Raw genomic sequence first — 16,822 nt, 5'->3', positions numbered from 1 at the left:
CTTTTGGTTTCCAATATCATCTCTATGCTGATGACACTCAAATCTATCTTTCCTCTCCAAACCTCTCCCCTGCTCTCCTCACTCGTATCTCCAGCTGTCTCTCTGCTACCTCTTCCTGGATGTCCCAGCGCTTTCTTAAACTTAACATGTCTAAGACCGAGCTGATCATCTTCCCTCCCTCCCGCATAACCTCACCTCCTACAATCTCATTATCTATTGATGGCACTACTATCTCCTCTACCCCCTAAGTGTGCTGTCTTGGAGTAATCCTTGACTCCTCTCTCTCCTTCAGACCACACATTCAGCACCTCTCACAAACCTGCCGTTTTCATCTAAAAAATATTTCCAGGATCAGACCCTTTCTGACCCAGGATGCTACTAAGACTCTTATCCACTCACTGGTCATCTCCAGACTGGACTACTGTAATCTCCTCCTGACTGGCATTCCTGACAAATACCTCTCTCCACTCCAATCTATCCTCAATGCTGCTGCCCGTCTCATTTTCCTCACCAAACGCACTACGTCCACCTCTCCTCTCTTACTAGACCTTCACTGGCTCCCCTTCCCTTTCAGAATCCATTTCAAGCTTCTCACACTTGCTTACAAAGCCCTCACCCACTCCTCTACCATCTACATCTCTGACCTTATCTCGCTTTACACTCCCACCCGTCCTCTTCGCTCTGCTAATGCACGCCGACTGTCCTGCCTACGGATTACTTCCTCCCACTCCTACCTCCAAGATTTTTCACGTGCTGCACCACTTCTCTGGAATTCCCTACCTCTCCCCATCAGACTCTCCACCTCTCTACAAAACTTCAAACGGGCTCTCAAGACCCACCTCTTCACCAAACCCAGCTAAATATCATCCTAAACCTCTGTTCCACGCTCTCTATGTACCCCATCTGTCTCACCCCTGTCTGTCTACCCCTCCCCTTTATAATGTAAGCTCTCACGCGCAGGGCCCTCTTCCCTCATGTGCTTACCCTTTTCTTACTTTAATAATCTTCAGCTGCACCAAATCCAGCAGTCTTCTGCCACCTGATACTTATTCCAGTGTCATCTGCTGATGTAGCTATGTTTATTTACCCTGTACTTGTCCTATATTGTCGTCAACTGTAAGTTGCTGTTTTCCTGTTTGATTATTTGTTTATGTACTCTGTAATTGGGCGCTGCTTAACCCTTGTGGCGCCATATAAATAAAGGATAATAATAATAAAATGTTAAATAAATCCACTTTGCTAATGCACTTATGTGTACTGTGGGTAGATATAATATTCTCAGTTGAAGGAAGATGTAGACCTCAATATTCCTATGAATGCAGTTTTCAGAACCTGGGTTATTTCAGTAAGCATACTGGCACACACACAGGCATCCTGGGAATTCATTTCATTTAACTTGGATCAGATGAAAATGAAGAGACCAAATCCATAGCTGGGAATCCGGCTTTTATTGCCTTGTTTCCTTAACACTTGTAGAGTCCTTGCCTTTTGTTTTCAAACATGCTGGAGATGCCCTACATCATTAAGGGGGAGATTTATCAAAGCTCGGAGAAAAATAAATGATCAACCAATCAGCCCCTACCTGTCCTTTTTCAAACACAGACTGTAAAATAACAATTAGGAGTTGACTTGCTAGTACATGATCTCTCCCCACTTTATCCCACTTTTATAAATCCCCCCCCCTTAGTAAGCCTGATAATTCATAATAGTTGTAGCTGCAGGTATATTGGTCATTGTTTACAGCAATTGACATATGTTTAATCTTTATAGTTAAGGAATAAAATAAGTTTTTATTTTACAAATTAAATGAAAAATACAATTAAAACATTATGATAGTAAGGGACATGGGTACATTTTTAAATGTGTACAAAACCATTTACAAATTTATCAAGCCCTGGAGAGTGATAAATAGCACGGTGATAAAGTACCAGCCAACCAGATCCTAACTGTCATTTTTCAAACACAACCTGTGACATGAAAGTTGATAGCTGATTGGTTGGTACATTATCACTGTGCTATTTATCACTCTCCAGGACTTGATAAATGGAGTCCCAAGTTACTGTATTCTAGAGATGATCATTTTTATTTAGTTTTGCCTGATTGCTGAAGTGCTTGTTCATGTTTCCAGCAGGGTACTGCATAGGGCATGGAAGATTTCAGTAGCTATAGGGACCTCTGTACAGTTGCTTTTCTGCTCCCTATTACACATAATTGGATGTCATGCTTTATTTTTCTAAGTTAATAGGATATTATCCTCGGGTGTGGTATGGAAGGTACTGTAGATAGTAACTAGGTCGACAGTGTCTAGGTCGACCACTATTGGTCGACAGTAACTAGGTCGACAGGGTCTCTAGGTTGACAGGGTCTTTAGGTCGACAGGTCAAAAGGTCGACATGAGTTTGTAATATTTTTTGGGTGTCGTTTTCTTCGTAGAGTGACCAGGAAGCCGAATTAGTGCACCGTGTCCCCTCGCATGTCTCGCTTCGCTCGCCATGCTTCAGGCAAGGTGCCTCGCTCTGCTACCGCTTTGCTCTGCACAGATTACCATTCCAATCGTAGTCCACGTGGATTGTTAAGTATGAAAAGGTTCAAAAAAAAAAGAAAAAAATTAGGAAAAACTCATGTCGACCTAGAGACCCTGTCGACCTAGTTACTGTCGACCAATAGTGGTCGACCTAGTTACTGTCGACCTAGAGACCGGATCCCATTATCCTCACACAGTTTCTATTGATGATTGTGCCTGGCACAGTGGTATCTATATGCTCCATAATGCCCTCAGCCACTGACATTACATTTTAAAAAAGCAAAATTAAATTGCACGTGAAAACGCCTATAGGGGCACATTGTGGCACACGCAAAGTTGCTGTAGTTGTGGCCTTTCGGAGAAGTTACTGTCTTATGCTAATACAAGTTTCTGATCTGCTAAGGTGGTGGATCACACATGTACAAGCTGAGTCTTCTGCCGCAGATTGATGTACAACGGCTGCCGCAGCTGCCATCATAAGCATCATTTACCCAGTTACACTGCAATGATTCGCCCATAGCTGCTCAAAGTTCTGTATGCTCCTGTGCAGAGGACGCACAGATCTGTCCGCAAAAAAAGACATGCAGCAACTCTGAATCCGCTCCTGGTGCCACGTAAAATAGGACGTTTGAAAATATAGGTAACATTTTTGGAGATTACTTCCAACAAAGAGATAAATATGGCATTTTACAGTTAGCTTAAATCTTTACAATTCTGTGGCAGTGGCAAATGCTGCAGCAAAACAGATCGCTATGCTATTGGCTTCTAAATGCAGGAGTTTGGGTCATACATATTTGCCTACTTTTGAAAAAGCATTTCAGGGAGATTGTGAAAGTAACACCTATCAGCGTGGGCACGTACTGCTACATCTGAGAGGCGGGTCATAAATATTACTTACAGCCAAATGTAAATGAGCCCCAAAGTTAATAAGATCTACTTATTTAAGAAAAGACACTGGTATTTTTCAGGATTTTTTCATGCATTTTGTTTTACAAGAGGTTTCATAAACTGTAAGTGGCCACGAGAAACCTTATTTAAAATGCATGTAGCCATAGGGATCATTGTGCCTTATAACCAATACAGGGAAATGGCACTGATGATCCCATCTGAATGTATGTATCTCTGATTTATTTTTTCCCCCCCAAGACTCTTAACAGCTGCATAATGAGGATAAGGGGCCTAATTCAGATCTGATCCATACTTGCCTACTCTCCCGGAAGCTGCGGGAGGCTCCCGTTTTTTGGGGTAGCCCCCCACGCCCCCAGAAGAGTAGGCAGGTCTCCCGGATCCTGCTCGCACCCTAGTGATGCGGGCAGGATGGAGACATACTCTCCCATATCCGTGGGTTCGCGGGGAGGGAAAGGGTTTCAAATGACGCGAATTGTCATTTTAGCCCCGCCCCCTTCACGCAAATCGCAGCATTTTTCCGATCTAGAAGCGGGGCTTGATGATGTCACAGCCCAGCCCCGCCTCCCGAAGTCTCCTGCATTGTCACCTCTCTGGGCTTCTCCCGGAGAGGAGAAACTGAAAGTAGATAAGTATGATCTGATCGCAGCAGCACATTTGTTAGCTAATGGACAAAATCATGTGCCCTGCAGGGGGGCAGATATAACATGTGCAGAGAGAGTTAGATTTGGGTGGGGTGTGTTCAATCTGAAATCTTAATTGCAGTGTAAAAATAAAGCAGCCAGTATTCACCCTGCACAGAAACAATATAACCCACCCAAATCTAACTTTGCAAATGTTATGTCTGCCCCACCTGCAGTGCACATGGTTTTGCTCACTAGCTAACAAATTTGCTGCTGCGATTAGATCTGAATTACCCCCAAGGTGCAGTCAGGGAGATTGCTGGACTATTAAGGGAGATAGGGAGATTGCTACTGTTTCAGGGAGTCTCCTGTAGAAGGGTAGGCAACTATGGGTTGGATTTAGTTGTGAAATTATGTTTGTTCCCCCAGATACTCATCCCCTTTTTTTAATTGACAGTACTGTTCTCTATACTACATGTCAGTGAGTGTCCCATGGTGCCACTGACTGACATTCACCTTTTATATTCAGAAAAGTATGGCCACCTCTAGAATAATTAGCTCTATTAAAGAGGCAGTAGCATGTGTTTCACTGTTTTGAATATTACAAATTATGTTTCCAGAAATTATTATTATTATTATTATTATAGCCTGTGGATGTCACTGGTTTTACTGCTGTGGCCAAGTGTTTTCAATATAAAGTAATGTTATTCGTAAACACCTGCAAACTAAAAGAAGGTTTTGCCCTTTGTTAAATGGATTGTCCACTTCAGGAATGTTCCTTCTAAGTAAAATATGTTCCTTCAGAACAGAATATAGAGAAGGCAGACAAGGTCACTGCAGGGAAAACTCGTGCCCTGCAGTTTGGTCATGGCTCTAAGTTGAGCTGTCTGGAACCGTAGTTTCCACAGACATGGGGGGCGAATGTAATAGACTGCAAGAAGCAGGAACTGCAAAACTTAGTGCGAGTTCTCCCGATTCTTTAAGCTGCAATCATTTACATGGCAAATCCAAGTTGGTTTTGCTGTGTATATAACTGCCACTTTAAAAAAACACATTTAGCTATTTTTACATAATGCACTTGTGTCACAGATTGCATGCGCACGATTCAGCTCTGGATGCATGTCCGCTATTTCTCTGGAGCCGCACAATGGTGTGTAGCCAGAGTTACTCTCCATTCTGAGTTGTGCATTATCATTGTGAATGAAAATTCAGTCGCATCTTCCACATATAGCATGGCAGAGGTGAAAGTGATGATGATAATTAGGTTGCCCTTTGGACAATGTGGTTGCAAAGATGTGTGCGCTTCATAACATGCGTATACCTACAGTAACATTCCTTTTGTACTTATCTGGTATTTTATTTACATTGAAGCCGTCTCTTAGCTTTAGCTAAATAAAGGGGCCCCTCTTTCTGTTCAGAGGAGGAATATCTGGTAAAGGAGAAACCCTTCATAGGGAGGAAAAAGGTACTTATACAGATGTGTCCACATACATATAGCATCAGTACGCAATGTATTTTTGGTGCTAGCAGAATCTCACAGGACCTGGCGTACCAAGAGGGGCTGTGGGCCCGACTGCATCAACAATGTATGAGGACACATCTGTAATTTGGGATGTAGTTAGGATCCTGCCAGTGAGAATGCCGACACCGGAATCCCGACATCTCTCAGAATACCAACGTTGACAGGCGGGTCCCGAATGTAAGAGGGTTAGGTTAAGGCTGCGGGGGAGGATGTTAGGTTTAGGCTGCGGAGAGGGAGGGGTTAGGGTTAGGCTGCAGGGAGGAGAGGATAGGGTTAGGCTGCGGGAACCGAGATTTAGGTTTAGGCTGCGGAGAGGGAGGGTTTAGGCTGCGGGGAGGAGAGGATAGGGTTAGGCTGCGGGAACCGAGAGTTAGGTTTAGGCTGCGGAGAGGGAGGGGTTAGGGTTAGGCTGCGGAGAGGATAGGGTTAGGTTTAGGCTGTGGAGAGGGAGGGTTAGAGTTAGGGGAAGGGAGAGAATTAGGCTTAGCTGCCAGTTGGGATGCTGGGGTCGGTATTATGACTGCCTTCATCCCGACTGCCGGGATCCCGTACCCAACACCTGTAATTCAAGTTATACATTATTTTCACTTTCACTCAAATGCAAAGTTTATATCCACTTTATTTCACTACTGATGCACAGTAAGATGTGTTAGTAACCAGTGTAAATTAGCAAATTGAATAGTAATGTTGGTCAGTATTTCTGATACTGTGGAGCTCTTGACTTGATTGCTGCAAAATGAATCCCATAACATAAACCCTGTCCTTACTGTAACTTTCTGAGAGTCCTCCACAATGGTCTGCATGGCTCCTCCCAGTTTCACTTATTATACTACTACAACATTTCACACTTGTTATTAACATTGGGAATCATCTGAATACAAGAAATTATTGACTTTGTTTAGTTTGTTTGCTGCACTGATGTGGCCACTTAGTGATTATTGTCAGCAGTGGAGGGGTTAATGTATCTATTAATGTGCATAGGAAACCATTCATTGGTTGTCACAAGGGGGTAAATTTACTAAGGTGGGAGATTTTTAGAACTGGTGATGTTGCCAATAGCAACCAATCAGATTGTATCTATTATCTTCTAGAAGCAGCTAGGCAAATGTTAAGTAGAATCTGATTGGTTGCTATGGGCAACATCACCAGTTCTAAAAAAAACTCCCACCTTAGTAAATTTACCCCAAGGTGTTTAACCCAAAAATGTATGTATTGAAACAGGTATTTTATGTCCCTACTAATATGAATTTACTCTGCTGAAGAGGGAATAACTCCTTTGTGATCCTGTTTGATAATTAATGTGAAATTTCACGTTTGATATAACATGTCTGTTTAATTATTATTTATTTATATGGCGCCACATGCCATCCGCAGCGCCCAATTACAGAGTACGTAAACAAAATAATCAAAACAGGAAAATAGTGACAGTTGAAGTCAATAGTACAGGGTAAATAAACATAGCTACAGCAGCAGATGACACTGACATAAGTATCAGGCGGCAGAAAACCGTGGGATTTGGTGCAGTTAGAGACTGTTTAAGTACGCAAAGGATAAGCACATGAGGATTAAGGACCCTGCTCGTGAGAGCTTACATTCTAAAAGGGAGGGACAGACATACAGGGGTGACACAGATGGGGTAGAGAGTGAGTGTTGAACAGAGGGTTAGAATGAGATTAGACTGGGTTTGGTGTAGAAGTGGGTCTTCAGAGCCCATTTGAAGTTTTGTAGAGAGGTGGGGAGATGTAGATAATTCCAGAGAAAGGGAGCAGCACATGAGAACTCTTGAAGGTAGGAGTGGGGGGGAAGTAATCAGTAGGCAGGAGAGGCGGTGTGAATTAGCGGAGTGAAGAGGAAGGGTGGGAGTGTAGAGGAAGATAAGGTCAGAGATGTAAATGGGAGAGGAGTGGTGGGTGAGGGCTTTGTAAGTAAGTGTGAGAAGTTTGAATTGGATTCTGAAAGGGAAGCCAGTGAAGGGCTAGTATTAGAGGGGAGGTGGACGTAGTGCGTTTGGCGAGGCAGATGAGCCGGTCTGCAGCACTGAGGGTAGATTGGAGTGGAAAGAGGCATTTGTCAGGATGGCAGTTAGGAGGAGATTACAGTAGTCCAGACTGGAAATGACCAGTGAGTGGATAATGGTCTTAGTATCATCCTGGGTGAGAAACGGTCTGATCCTGGAAATATTTTTTTAGATGAAAATGGCAAGTTTGTGAGAGGTGCTGAATGTGCGGTTTGAAGGAGAGGGACGAGTCAAGGATTACTCCAAGACAGCAAACTTGCTGGATAGAGAAGATAGTAGTGCCATCAATAGATAATTACATTTTGGGAGGTGAGGTTGTGCGGGAGGGTGGGAAGATGATCAGCTCAGTCTTAGACATGTTAAGTTTAAGAAAGCGCTAGGATATCCAATAAGATATAGCAGAGAGACAGTTTGAGATACGAGTCAGGAGAGCAGGGGAAAGGTCAGGGGAGGAAAGGTAGATTTGAGTATCATCAACATAGAGATGGTATTTAAAGTTAAAAGAGCTAATGAGTACACCTAAAGAGGATGTATAGAGACAGAAAAGGAGAAGACCAATTACGGAGACCAATGGAGTGAAGGATTTGAGGAAGGAGAGGGTGGTTCACAGAGTCAAAAGCAGCAGAGAGGTCAAGAAGAATAAGCAGAGAGTAGTGGCCTTTAGATTTGGCAGCATGGAGGTCATTGCAGATTTTTGTGAGGGCAGTTTCAGTGTAGTGGAGAGAACAGAATCCAGACTGGAAAGGGTCAAGCAATGAGTGGGAGGAAAGAAAGGAAGTAAGGCAGCTGTAGACAATATGCTAAAGGAGTTTGGAGGCAAAAAGGATATAGAGATGGGTCGGTAGTTGGAGAGGGGGTTTGGCTCAAGGTTAGGTTTTTTTTAAGAGTAGGGGAGACGAGTGCATGCTTGAAGACAGAGGGGACAGTGCCTGATGAGAGGGAGAGATTAAGTAAGGTGGGCAAGATGGGAACAGGCAGAAGGAGAGAGGTAACAGAGGAGGCGGTAGGGGAGTCAAGTGGGGAGGTGGTGAGGGGGGGGGGAGGAACAGATGAGGGCCATGACTTCCTCACCAGATACAGTTGTGCTCATAAATTTACATACCCTAGCAGAATTTGTGATTTTCTGGCCATTTGTCAGAGAATATGAATGATAACTCACAAACTTTTCTTTCACTCATGGTTAGTGGTTGGGTGAAGCCATTTATTGTCAAACAACTGTGTTTACTCTTTTTAAATCATAATGACAACAGAAACTACCCAAATGACCCTGATCAAAATTTTACATACCCTGGAGATTTTGGCCTGATAACATGCACACAAACTGACACAAACGGGTTTGAATGGCTATTAAAGGTAACCATCCTCACCTGTGATCTGTTTGCTTGTAATCAGTGTGTGTGTATAAAAGGTCAGTGAGTTTCTGGACTCCTGAAAGACCCTTGCATCTTTCATCCAGTGCTGCACTGACGTGTCTGGATTCTGAGTCATGGGGAAAGCAAAAGAATTGTCAAAGGATCTGCGGGAAAAGGTAATTGAACTGTATAAAACAGGAAAAAGATATAAAAAGATATCCAAGCAATTGAGAATGCCAATCAGCAGTGTTCAAACTCTAATTAAGAAGTGGAAAATGAGGGATTCTGTGGAAACCAAATCACGGTCAGGTAGACCAACAAAAATTCCAGCCACAACTGCCAGGAAAATTGTTCGGGATGCAAAGAAAAATCCACAAAAAACTTAAGCTGAAATACAGGACTCTCTGAAAAAAAAGTGGTGTGGTTGTTTCAAGATGCACAATAAGGAGGCATTTGAAGAAAAATTGGCTGCATGGTCGAGTCGCCAGAAGAAAGCCATTACTACGCAAATGCCACAAAGCATCCCGCTTACAATACTCCAAACAGCACAGAGACAAGCCTCAAAACTTCTGTAACAAAGTCATTTGGAGTGATGAGACCAAAATTGAAATTTTTGGCCACAACCATAAACGTTACATTTGGAGAGGAGTCAACAAGGCCTATGATGAAAGGTACACCATTCCTACTGTGAAACACGGAGGTGGATCGATGATGTTTTGGGGATGTGTGAGCTAGAAAGGCACTGGAAACTTGGTCAAAATTGATGGCAAGATGAATGCAGCATGTTATCAGAAAATACTGGAGGAAAATTTGCACTCATCAGCCCGGAAGCTGCGCATGGTACGTACTTGGACGTTCCAACATGACAATGATCCAAAACACAAGGCCAAGTTGACCTGTCATTGGCTACAGCAGAATAAAGTGAAGGTTCTGGAGTGGCCATCTCAGTCTCCTAACCTCAATATCATTGAGCCACTCTGGGGAGATCTCAAACGTGCAGTTCATGCAAGATAGCCCAAGAATTTACAGGAACTGGAGGCTTTTTGCCAAGAAGAATGGGCAGCTTTACCATCTGAGAAAATAAAGCGCCTCAGCCACAACTACCACAAAATACTTCAAGCTGTCATTGATGTTAAAGGAGGCAAAACACGGTATTAAGAACTGGGGTATGTAAATTTTTGATCAGGGTCATTTGGGTAGTTTCTGTTGTCATTATGATATAAGAAGAGTAAACACAGTTGTTTGACAATAAATGGCTTCACCCAACCACTAACCATGAGTGAAAGAAAAGTTTGTGAGTTATCATTCATATTCTCTGACAAATGGCCAGAAAATCACAAATTCTGCTAGGGTATGTAAACTTATGAGCACAACTGTATATGGGAGAAGGATGTCAGACTTGGTGAGAGCGACGGAATGGGGTGGAAAGGGTTAGGAGGTGGCTGGTTGCTGATGATCTGGTGGGAGGTGATGTCCTGACGTATGGAGTCCATCTTCGATGTGAAATAAGTGGCAAAGCCAATCGCTAACAGTGATGAGGGGAGACGAGGAGGGAGTTGACAGTGGCAAAGAGGCGCTGGGCATTGGAAGACTGGGAGGAGATGAGATTCTTGAAGTATGTCTGTTTAGCGAGGGAAAGGGCAGCACTGAACGACGAGAGCATAAGTTTGAAATGGAGGAAGTCTGCCTTAGAGCGTGATTTCCTCCACTGTCGCTCGGCAGTGCATGAGCATTTTTGAAGCTATCTGGTGCATTTGGTGTGCCAGGGTTGAGGTTGTAATCTGCAAAGGTGAATAGTTGTTGGTGGAGCGACAGTCGAGCAGAAGCAAGGGATGCATTGTAATAGGGTAGGCTTGTTCAGGACATAAGAGAGAAGTGAGTCAAACTGGCTGGTTAGCGATGTGGTGTCAATAGCCTCAATGTTATGCTTAGTGATGGTAGCCTTAGGAGGTAGAGATGGGGAAGCAGAGATAGATAAGTTAAAAGAGAGCAGATGGTGGTCAGAGAAGGGAAAAGGGGAGTTGGAGAAATCAGAAATACCACAACGGTGAGTGAAAACCAGATCCGTTCACATGGGAGGGTTAGGAGGTTTACTGGGAGATACCAAGTGAAGAGGTGAGGTTAAGGAGTTTAGAAGCAGGGGATTTAGTGGGTATATTGATAGGGATGTTGAAATCGCCTAGGATAATGCAGTGAATGTCAGAAGAGAGGAAGTGAGAAAGCCAGGAAGCAAAGTTGTTGAGGAATTTGGAGGAAATGCCAGGGGGACGGTAAATGACTGCAACTCAAGGATTAGCAGGTTGGTAGAGGCATATAGCATGGACCTCCGATGTAGAGAATGTGAGGGACGGTTCTAGAATTATGAGTTGGTAGGTGTAGCTAGAGGGTAAAAGGACACCAACACCACCACCATGGCGACCCCCGGGTTGGGGGGTATGTGAGAATGTGAGTCCTCCAGTAGAGTGAGCAGCAGGAGAAACTGTGTCACAGGGGGTAATCCAGGTTTCACTGATGGCTAGGAGATGCAGGTGATTGGAGATGAAGAGGTAATGGGTTGTGACGAGTTTGTTACAGACATATCTGGCATTCCAGAGGGCACAGGAGAGAGGGAGAGTGTCTGAGGCGGTGATGTGAATGAGATTATCAGGGTTTCTGTAGCGATGAGGTGAGATGAATTTAAAAGGAAGGAATATAGAGGGTATAGTAATGGTGCTGGGTCCTGGGCAAGGAAGAGAAACTGCAGGAGTGGGGCACAGAGGGAGTGCGGTACTGATTGTTGTTCCTATTGACTAGATCAGTATTTTAAAAACACCAATAAAAGTATTTATATATATATATAAAATATAAGTGCCTCATAAAAAGAGAGTTCTCATTTTTCTTTCGTCTATTACCATAAACATAGACTCTCAGGGCTGCATCCCTGCACTGATTGAGAGCAACATTATTATACAGTAAATAGTGGAACATCTATCTACCTACCTTACTATTTGGTTACACATTACAATATTTTACCAACACTCTTGAGCTTGGGATTTTCCAATTTTCCCTTTTCATCAAACCAAGTTAATTTATTTGTGAGATATTCATCATTACCTGCTTTTTGTATCTGGCTTCCAGGTCCAGGGCCGGCAACAGAAATCTTGGGCCTGGTAAAGTGATTTCTCCGGGGCCCCTCAGATTATATATTTATATATCCCGACCACCAGTCTCGCATATTCAACGCATAAGAAACTGTTAGTAAATAAAAAAAAAAAAAAAAATAAATAAATATATATATATATATATACCAATATGTAATGTCCGCACTCACAGCAATCAAAGTCACCAGGGGGGTGCTCCTCAGGGAGGCCCAAATCAGGACATCCACATATATCAGGTGTTTTTCCAGACAACAAATCCAGAATAGAGGGCACTCACCAGTTCAATTTCAATATAAAGGATTTAATGGTACATCAGAGCCAATTCATACTGTCGACGTTTCGGCTTAAGCAAGCCTTTCTCAGGACAACCAAAGAGACATCTGCTCAGCACACCAAGAGTAAGTATGTACTTACTCGTCGACAGTATGAATTGGCTCTGATGTACCATTAAATCCTTTATATTGAAATTGAACTGGTGAGTGCCCTCTATTCTGGATTTGTTGTCTGGAAAAACACCTGATATATATATATATATATGTATATGTATATCTTTCCTTCCTCCCCCACACACACCACAGTATGTGTCTCCCTCTCTCCTTCCTCCCGCTCGCCGCACAGTCTGTCTCTCCCCAATGACTCCTTGCTGCATTCCCTTCTCCCCCACCCCATCCCAAAGCCCTGTATCCCCTCACCAAGCCACTCTTACCTCGGGGAGAGTCTCATCTGTGCTGCACTCCCCAGTATCCAGACCCTCACACTGCACAGCAGGTACAATGTGGCCCTCACACCTCACCAGAAGAGGCCGACGCAGAGCACGGGAATCCTGGACAGCGGAGCTGCTGCTATGTTCCGTAACTGCCTGCAACAGAGCTGGACCCGGGAGAGCGGGTGCACACTTGTGCCGCACAGTCACTGTGTGTGAGAGGATTCTGTCACTCTGAGACTGCGCCCACACTGCCTTCAGCTCGCTGCCCTATTTGTACAAGACGGCTCACATCCCTGTTGGGTACTAAGGGGCAGATTTATTACGGTTGGTGAAGTGATAAATTGGAAGGTGATAAAGGACCAGCCAGTCAGCTCCTGTCATTTTTCAAACCCAGCCTGTGACATGGTAGTTAGGATCTGATTGGCTGGTTCTTTATCACCTTCCACATTATCACTTCACCAAGCTTAATAAATCTGCCCCTAAATTGCGTACCCTTGGGGCTCGGTACAGGTGTCTCCTTTGATCCCCAAGATCCCCCCCTACCCCGTCACCGGCCTTGTCCTGGAGCCTGGAGAGCTCTAACACACATACTGGAAGAGTAGGCGACCTTTAACTATTGATTTATCTTTCTAACTGATTAGTGATTTGTCACCAGGGCTTTGAAAATATTTTTTTCCTGTTGACATCATTTGTTTTTGTGAGTATTTACCGGGTGTCTCATGTCACAAGCAGCGGATCTGATGTGTCCATACTGTATAGCTTCTTTTTTTTTTCCACCAATCGCCGTGGAACTACTGTATATTGGCTGTGTGGTAACTGAACATATCTTCCAATAGCAATGCTATTAAGTACCGTAGTAAACCAAACTTAAATGACACTACGTATGATGCTGTTATATTAATGTGTGAACTAATTTAAGTTTTGTTGGCCCAACATTATGATTCATATCCGCTGAGAGGATGTCAGCAGTGAAGTTAGTTATACTTTGTGTTGGCAGTAAATGAAAACACAATAACTGCAATACAGGAAGCAGTGAAAGATTTGGCTTAGCCGACTTGAGCAATTAATTGTTCATTAGAGTTGAGCTTTGACGTAGCAACAATAGAGTTATTAAAGCTACCCAGAGACTACCCAGGGAGAATGGTTTCTGTAGCCTTTTGTGTATTGTGAACGCAGTGAAAAACCTCTTACGGTTTTGTGTTTTTACAGAATATCGATATAACTAACTTCAGCAGCAGTTGGAGTGACGGTCTGGCTTTCTGTGCCCTGCTACACACGTATCTGCCCGCTCATATACCATACCACGAGCTCAACAGCCAAGACAAGGTACTATTGTCCTGCTAAACCAGTAGCATTGTATTATCATGTATTGTAGTATATGTGCATATATGTAAGCCGCCTTAATGTACCACAGGGTGTGATTTGGGATGGGAGTGGTGGTGGTGGGGTGGGGGTATATGCACATTGGCCCTCATTCTGAGTTGTTCGCTCGCAAGCTGCTTTTAGCAGCATTGCACACGCTAAGCCGCCGCCTACTGGGAGTGAATCTAAGCTTATCAAAATTGCGAACGAAAGATTCGCAATATTGCGAAAAGACTTCTCTGTTCAGTTTCTGAGTAGCTCGAGACTTACTCTTCCAGTGCGATCAGTTCAGTGCTTGTCGTTCCTGGTTTGACGTCACAAACACACCCAGCGTTCGCCCAGACACTCCTCCGTTTCTCCAGCCACTCCCGCGTTTTTCCCAGAAACGGTAGCGTTTTTTCACACACTCCCATAAAACGTCCAGTTTCCGCCCAGAAACACCCACTTCCTGTCAATCACATTACGATCACCAGAACGAAAAAAAAACCTCGTAATGGCGTGAGTAAAATACCAATCTTCATAGCAAATTTACTTGGCGCAGTCGCAGTGCGAACATTGCGCATGCGCAATTAGCGGAAAATCGCTGCGATGCGAAGAAAATTACCGAGCGAACAACTCGGTATGACCACCATTGCCAGTTGTATCTATATAAAATATGTCTATTTGCACACTGTACTAAATATCAGCTCATGCATGGCAAATATGTATGTGACAAGGTTAGTATGCCAGTAAACTGTTGCGACTATGTTCTCTTTTACCTGTTAGTCATATTCTCTGCCATAGGTAAAGGTTCCTTTTGTCTTCCTAAGAAAGGTAAGGAGGATGAGCCAGTACTTAACAATAAATTGCGCAGACGAAACAAAAAAAAATAGTTTTATTTCGCTGGAACTCTGTGTCTGGTAGTATTTCTTAACAGGAACAACTGAAGGTTACTTGGATCAGTGATACTGATCACGGATAGGCATGCAAGCAGTTCAAGATACAATCTTACTATTGATACTGGAAAAATATGAGCAACTTTATGCAACTGAATTATGAAAATCTAACTATTCAGTATTAATTAAAACTTATTTAGACCTGCTGGAACACTTGTTTCTATCAATATGTGCAAATACTGGTATTACAAGTAATCAAACATATAATGCTTTCACAAATGCTCAGGCATTAAAGTAACACAGTTCCACAGACATGTGTAAGATGGGGCACTTATTTGGTAAGTCACCGCTTTGTTCATTATGAATTTCTCAGGTAACTAAAAATATGCAGTTGAGACCTCCAAGGTTGTGTCACAGAATTCTTTAAACTCCTTTCTAATGAAATCAGTGGAGCTCCCTGAAGTACATTAGTTGTTACTTTGTAGAATAATCCGAGTTACTAGCAATTTGTGTCTCCTAAGATCCTGCAGCATAAATAGGAGGTAATTCAGACTGGATCACGGCAGCGATCGCAGTCTGTATCCCTATGTGGAGTGCGCACGCACCTCGGGAGCCCAGTGAGACGCTAACAGCATCTCTGGGCTGCGATCACCTCTGCCTGATTGACAGGCAGAGGCATTTGTGGGGTGGGAGGGGCGTGCCAGTGGAGTTTGAACGCCGCTGGCGGGACGCGGTCCGGACAACGCAGGCATGTCCGGACCGCTGGGGTGGGGGCGGGCCGCGGCGGCAGCGTGACATCACATGCAGCCGCTGCGACCCAGGACACAGCAGGTAGCGGCCTGCCAGCGCGCAGGTGCAAAAGCATCGCCGTGCAAAGCTTTTGCACCTGGGTGTGTGTGTGTGTGTGTGGGGGGGTAGGACCTGACAGGTGGGGCGGACTAGCCTTGGGCTGGGCGTCACCTGAATGTCAAAGTAAATGATCGTAGATGTGCTAAATTTAGCACATCTACGATCAGGTCTGAATTACCCTCATAGTTAGTCATTTCCGCAAATACTGTTGGGCTTTATTCCTGGCTCAGTTTAGTATTCGCCCTGTCCTGAGTAGGATCAATGTAATCAATTGTAATGCAACATTAAATACTCAGTTCACCAGAAGAGTAAGGAGGATTTTGCTATTCTTTTCTCCTGTTTATTGTCCCTGACCAATTTTCCTAGAAATCTGTCTATGTCACACAGGGCCGGTGCTAGGTTATTCGGCGCCCTGCTGCAAACTCTAAATTTTGCGCCCTCCTACTCCGCTCTCATCCTACCCACAAGCAGCCACATTGCGCTTGCGACTAGCTGCATCCAGTTAGTGGGAGTGCACACACCATGCGATCGTATGGATCACGGGTGTGTGAGAGAGAGAGGATAGCAGGAGAGAAAGGGTGACGGGTAGAGGGTGAGAGTAAGTGGGTAACAGGAATGTCAGTGGGTGACGGGGAGAGGATAGCTACAGTGAGAAATAGTGGGAGACGGGCACAGAGTGAAGCTAGGGAGAGGCAGTGGGCAACAGTGAGAACCGGAAGGTGACGATGAGAGGGTGACAAGCAGAGGGTGAAAAAAGAGAATGACGGGGAGAGGATGAGCGTCAGTGGGTGACAGGAGAGAGAGGTGATGGGGAAAGGGTGAGAATCAGTGGGTGACAGGGATAGTTCAACAGGAGAGAGAGGTGATGCGGAGAGGGGTGGGTGACAGGGAGAGAGTGACAGGAAAGAGGTGACGGGGAGAGGGTTGGATGACAGGGAGAGAGTGA

General features: G+C 44.2%; 1 protein-coding gene across 6 annotated transcripts in view; it reads left to right on the top strand.

Moving 5' to 3' along the window:
- Window positions 1-16,822, top strand: part of SPECC1 (sperm antigen with calponin homology and coiled-coil domains 1) — a 1,059,948-nt gene that overhangs the window by 962,008 nt on the left and 81,118 nt on the right. For all 6 annotated transcript variants that reach the window (XM_063955878.1, XM_063955877.1, XM_063955880.1 and 3 more), the window contains one exon: window positions 14,000-14,116. In XM_063955878.1, the coding sequence (XP_063811948.1) occupies window positions 14,000-14,116 (117 nt within the window). The remainder of the gene's footprint in view (window positions 1-13,999; window positions 14,117-16,822) is intronic.

Source organism: Pseudophryne corroboree, chromosome 2 (genome assembly GCF_028390025.1).
Source record: "Pseudophryne corroboree isolate aPseCor3 chromosome 2, aPseCor3.hap2, whole genome shotgun sequence".
NCBI classification, from domain to species: domain Eukaryota; kingdom Metazoa; phylum Chordata; class Amphibia; order Anura; family Myobatrachidae; genus Pseudophryne; species Pseudophryne corroboree.
Note: the sequence above shows the minus strand (reverse complement) of the source record. Positions and strands in the feature narration are given on the sequence as shown.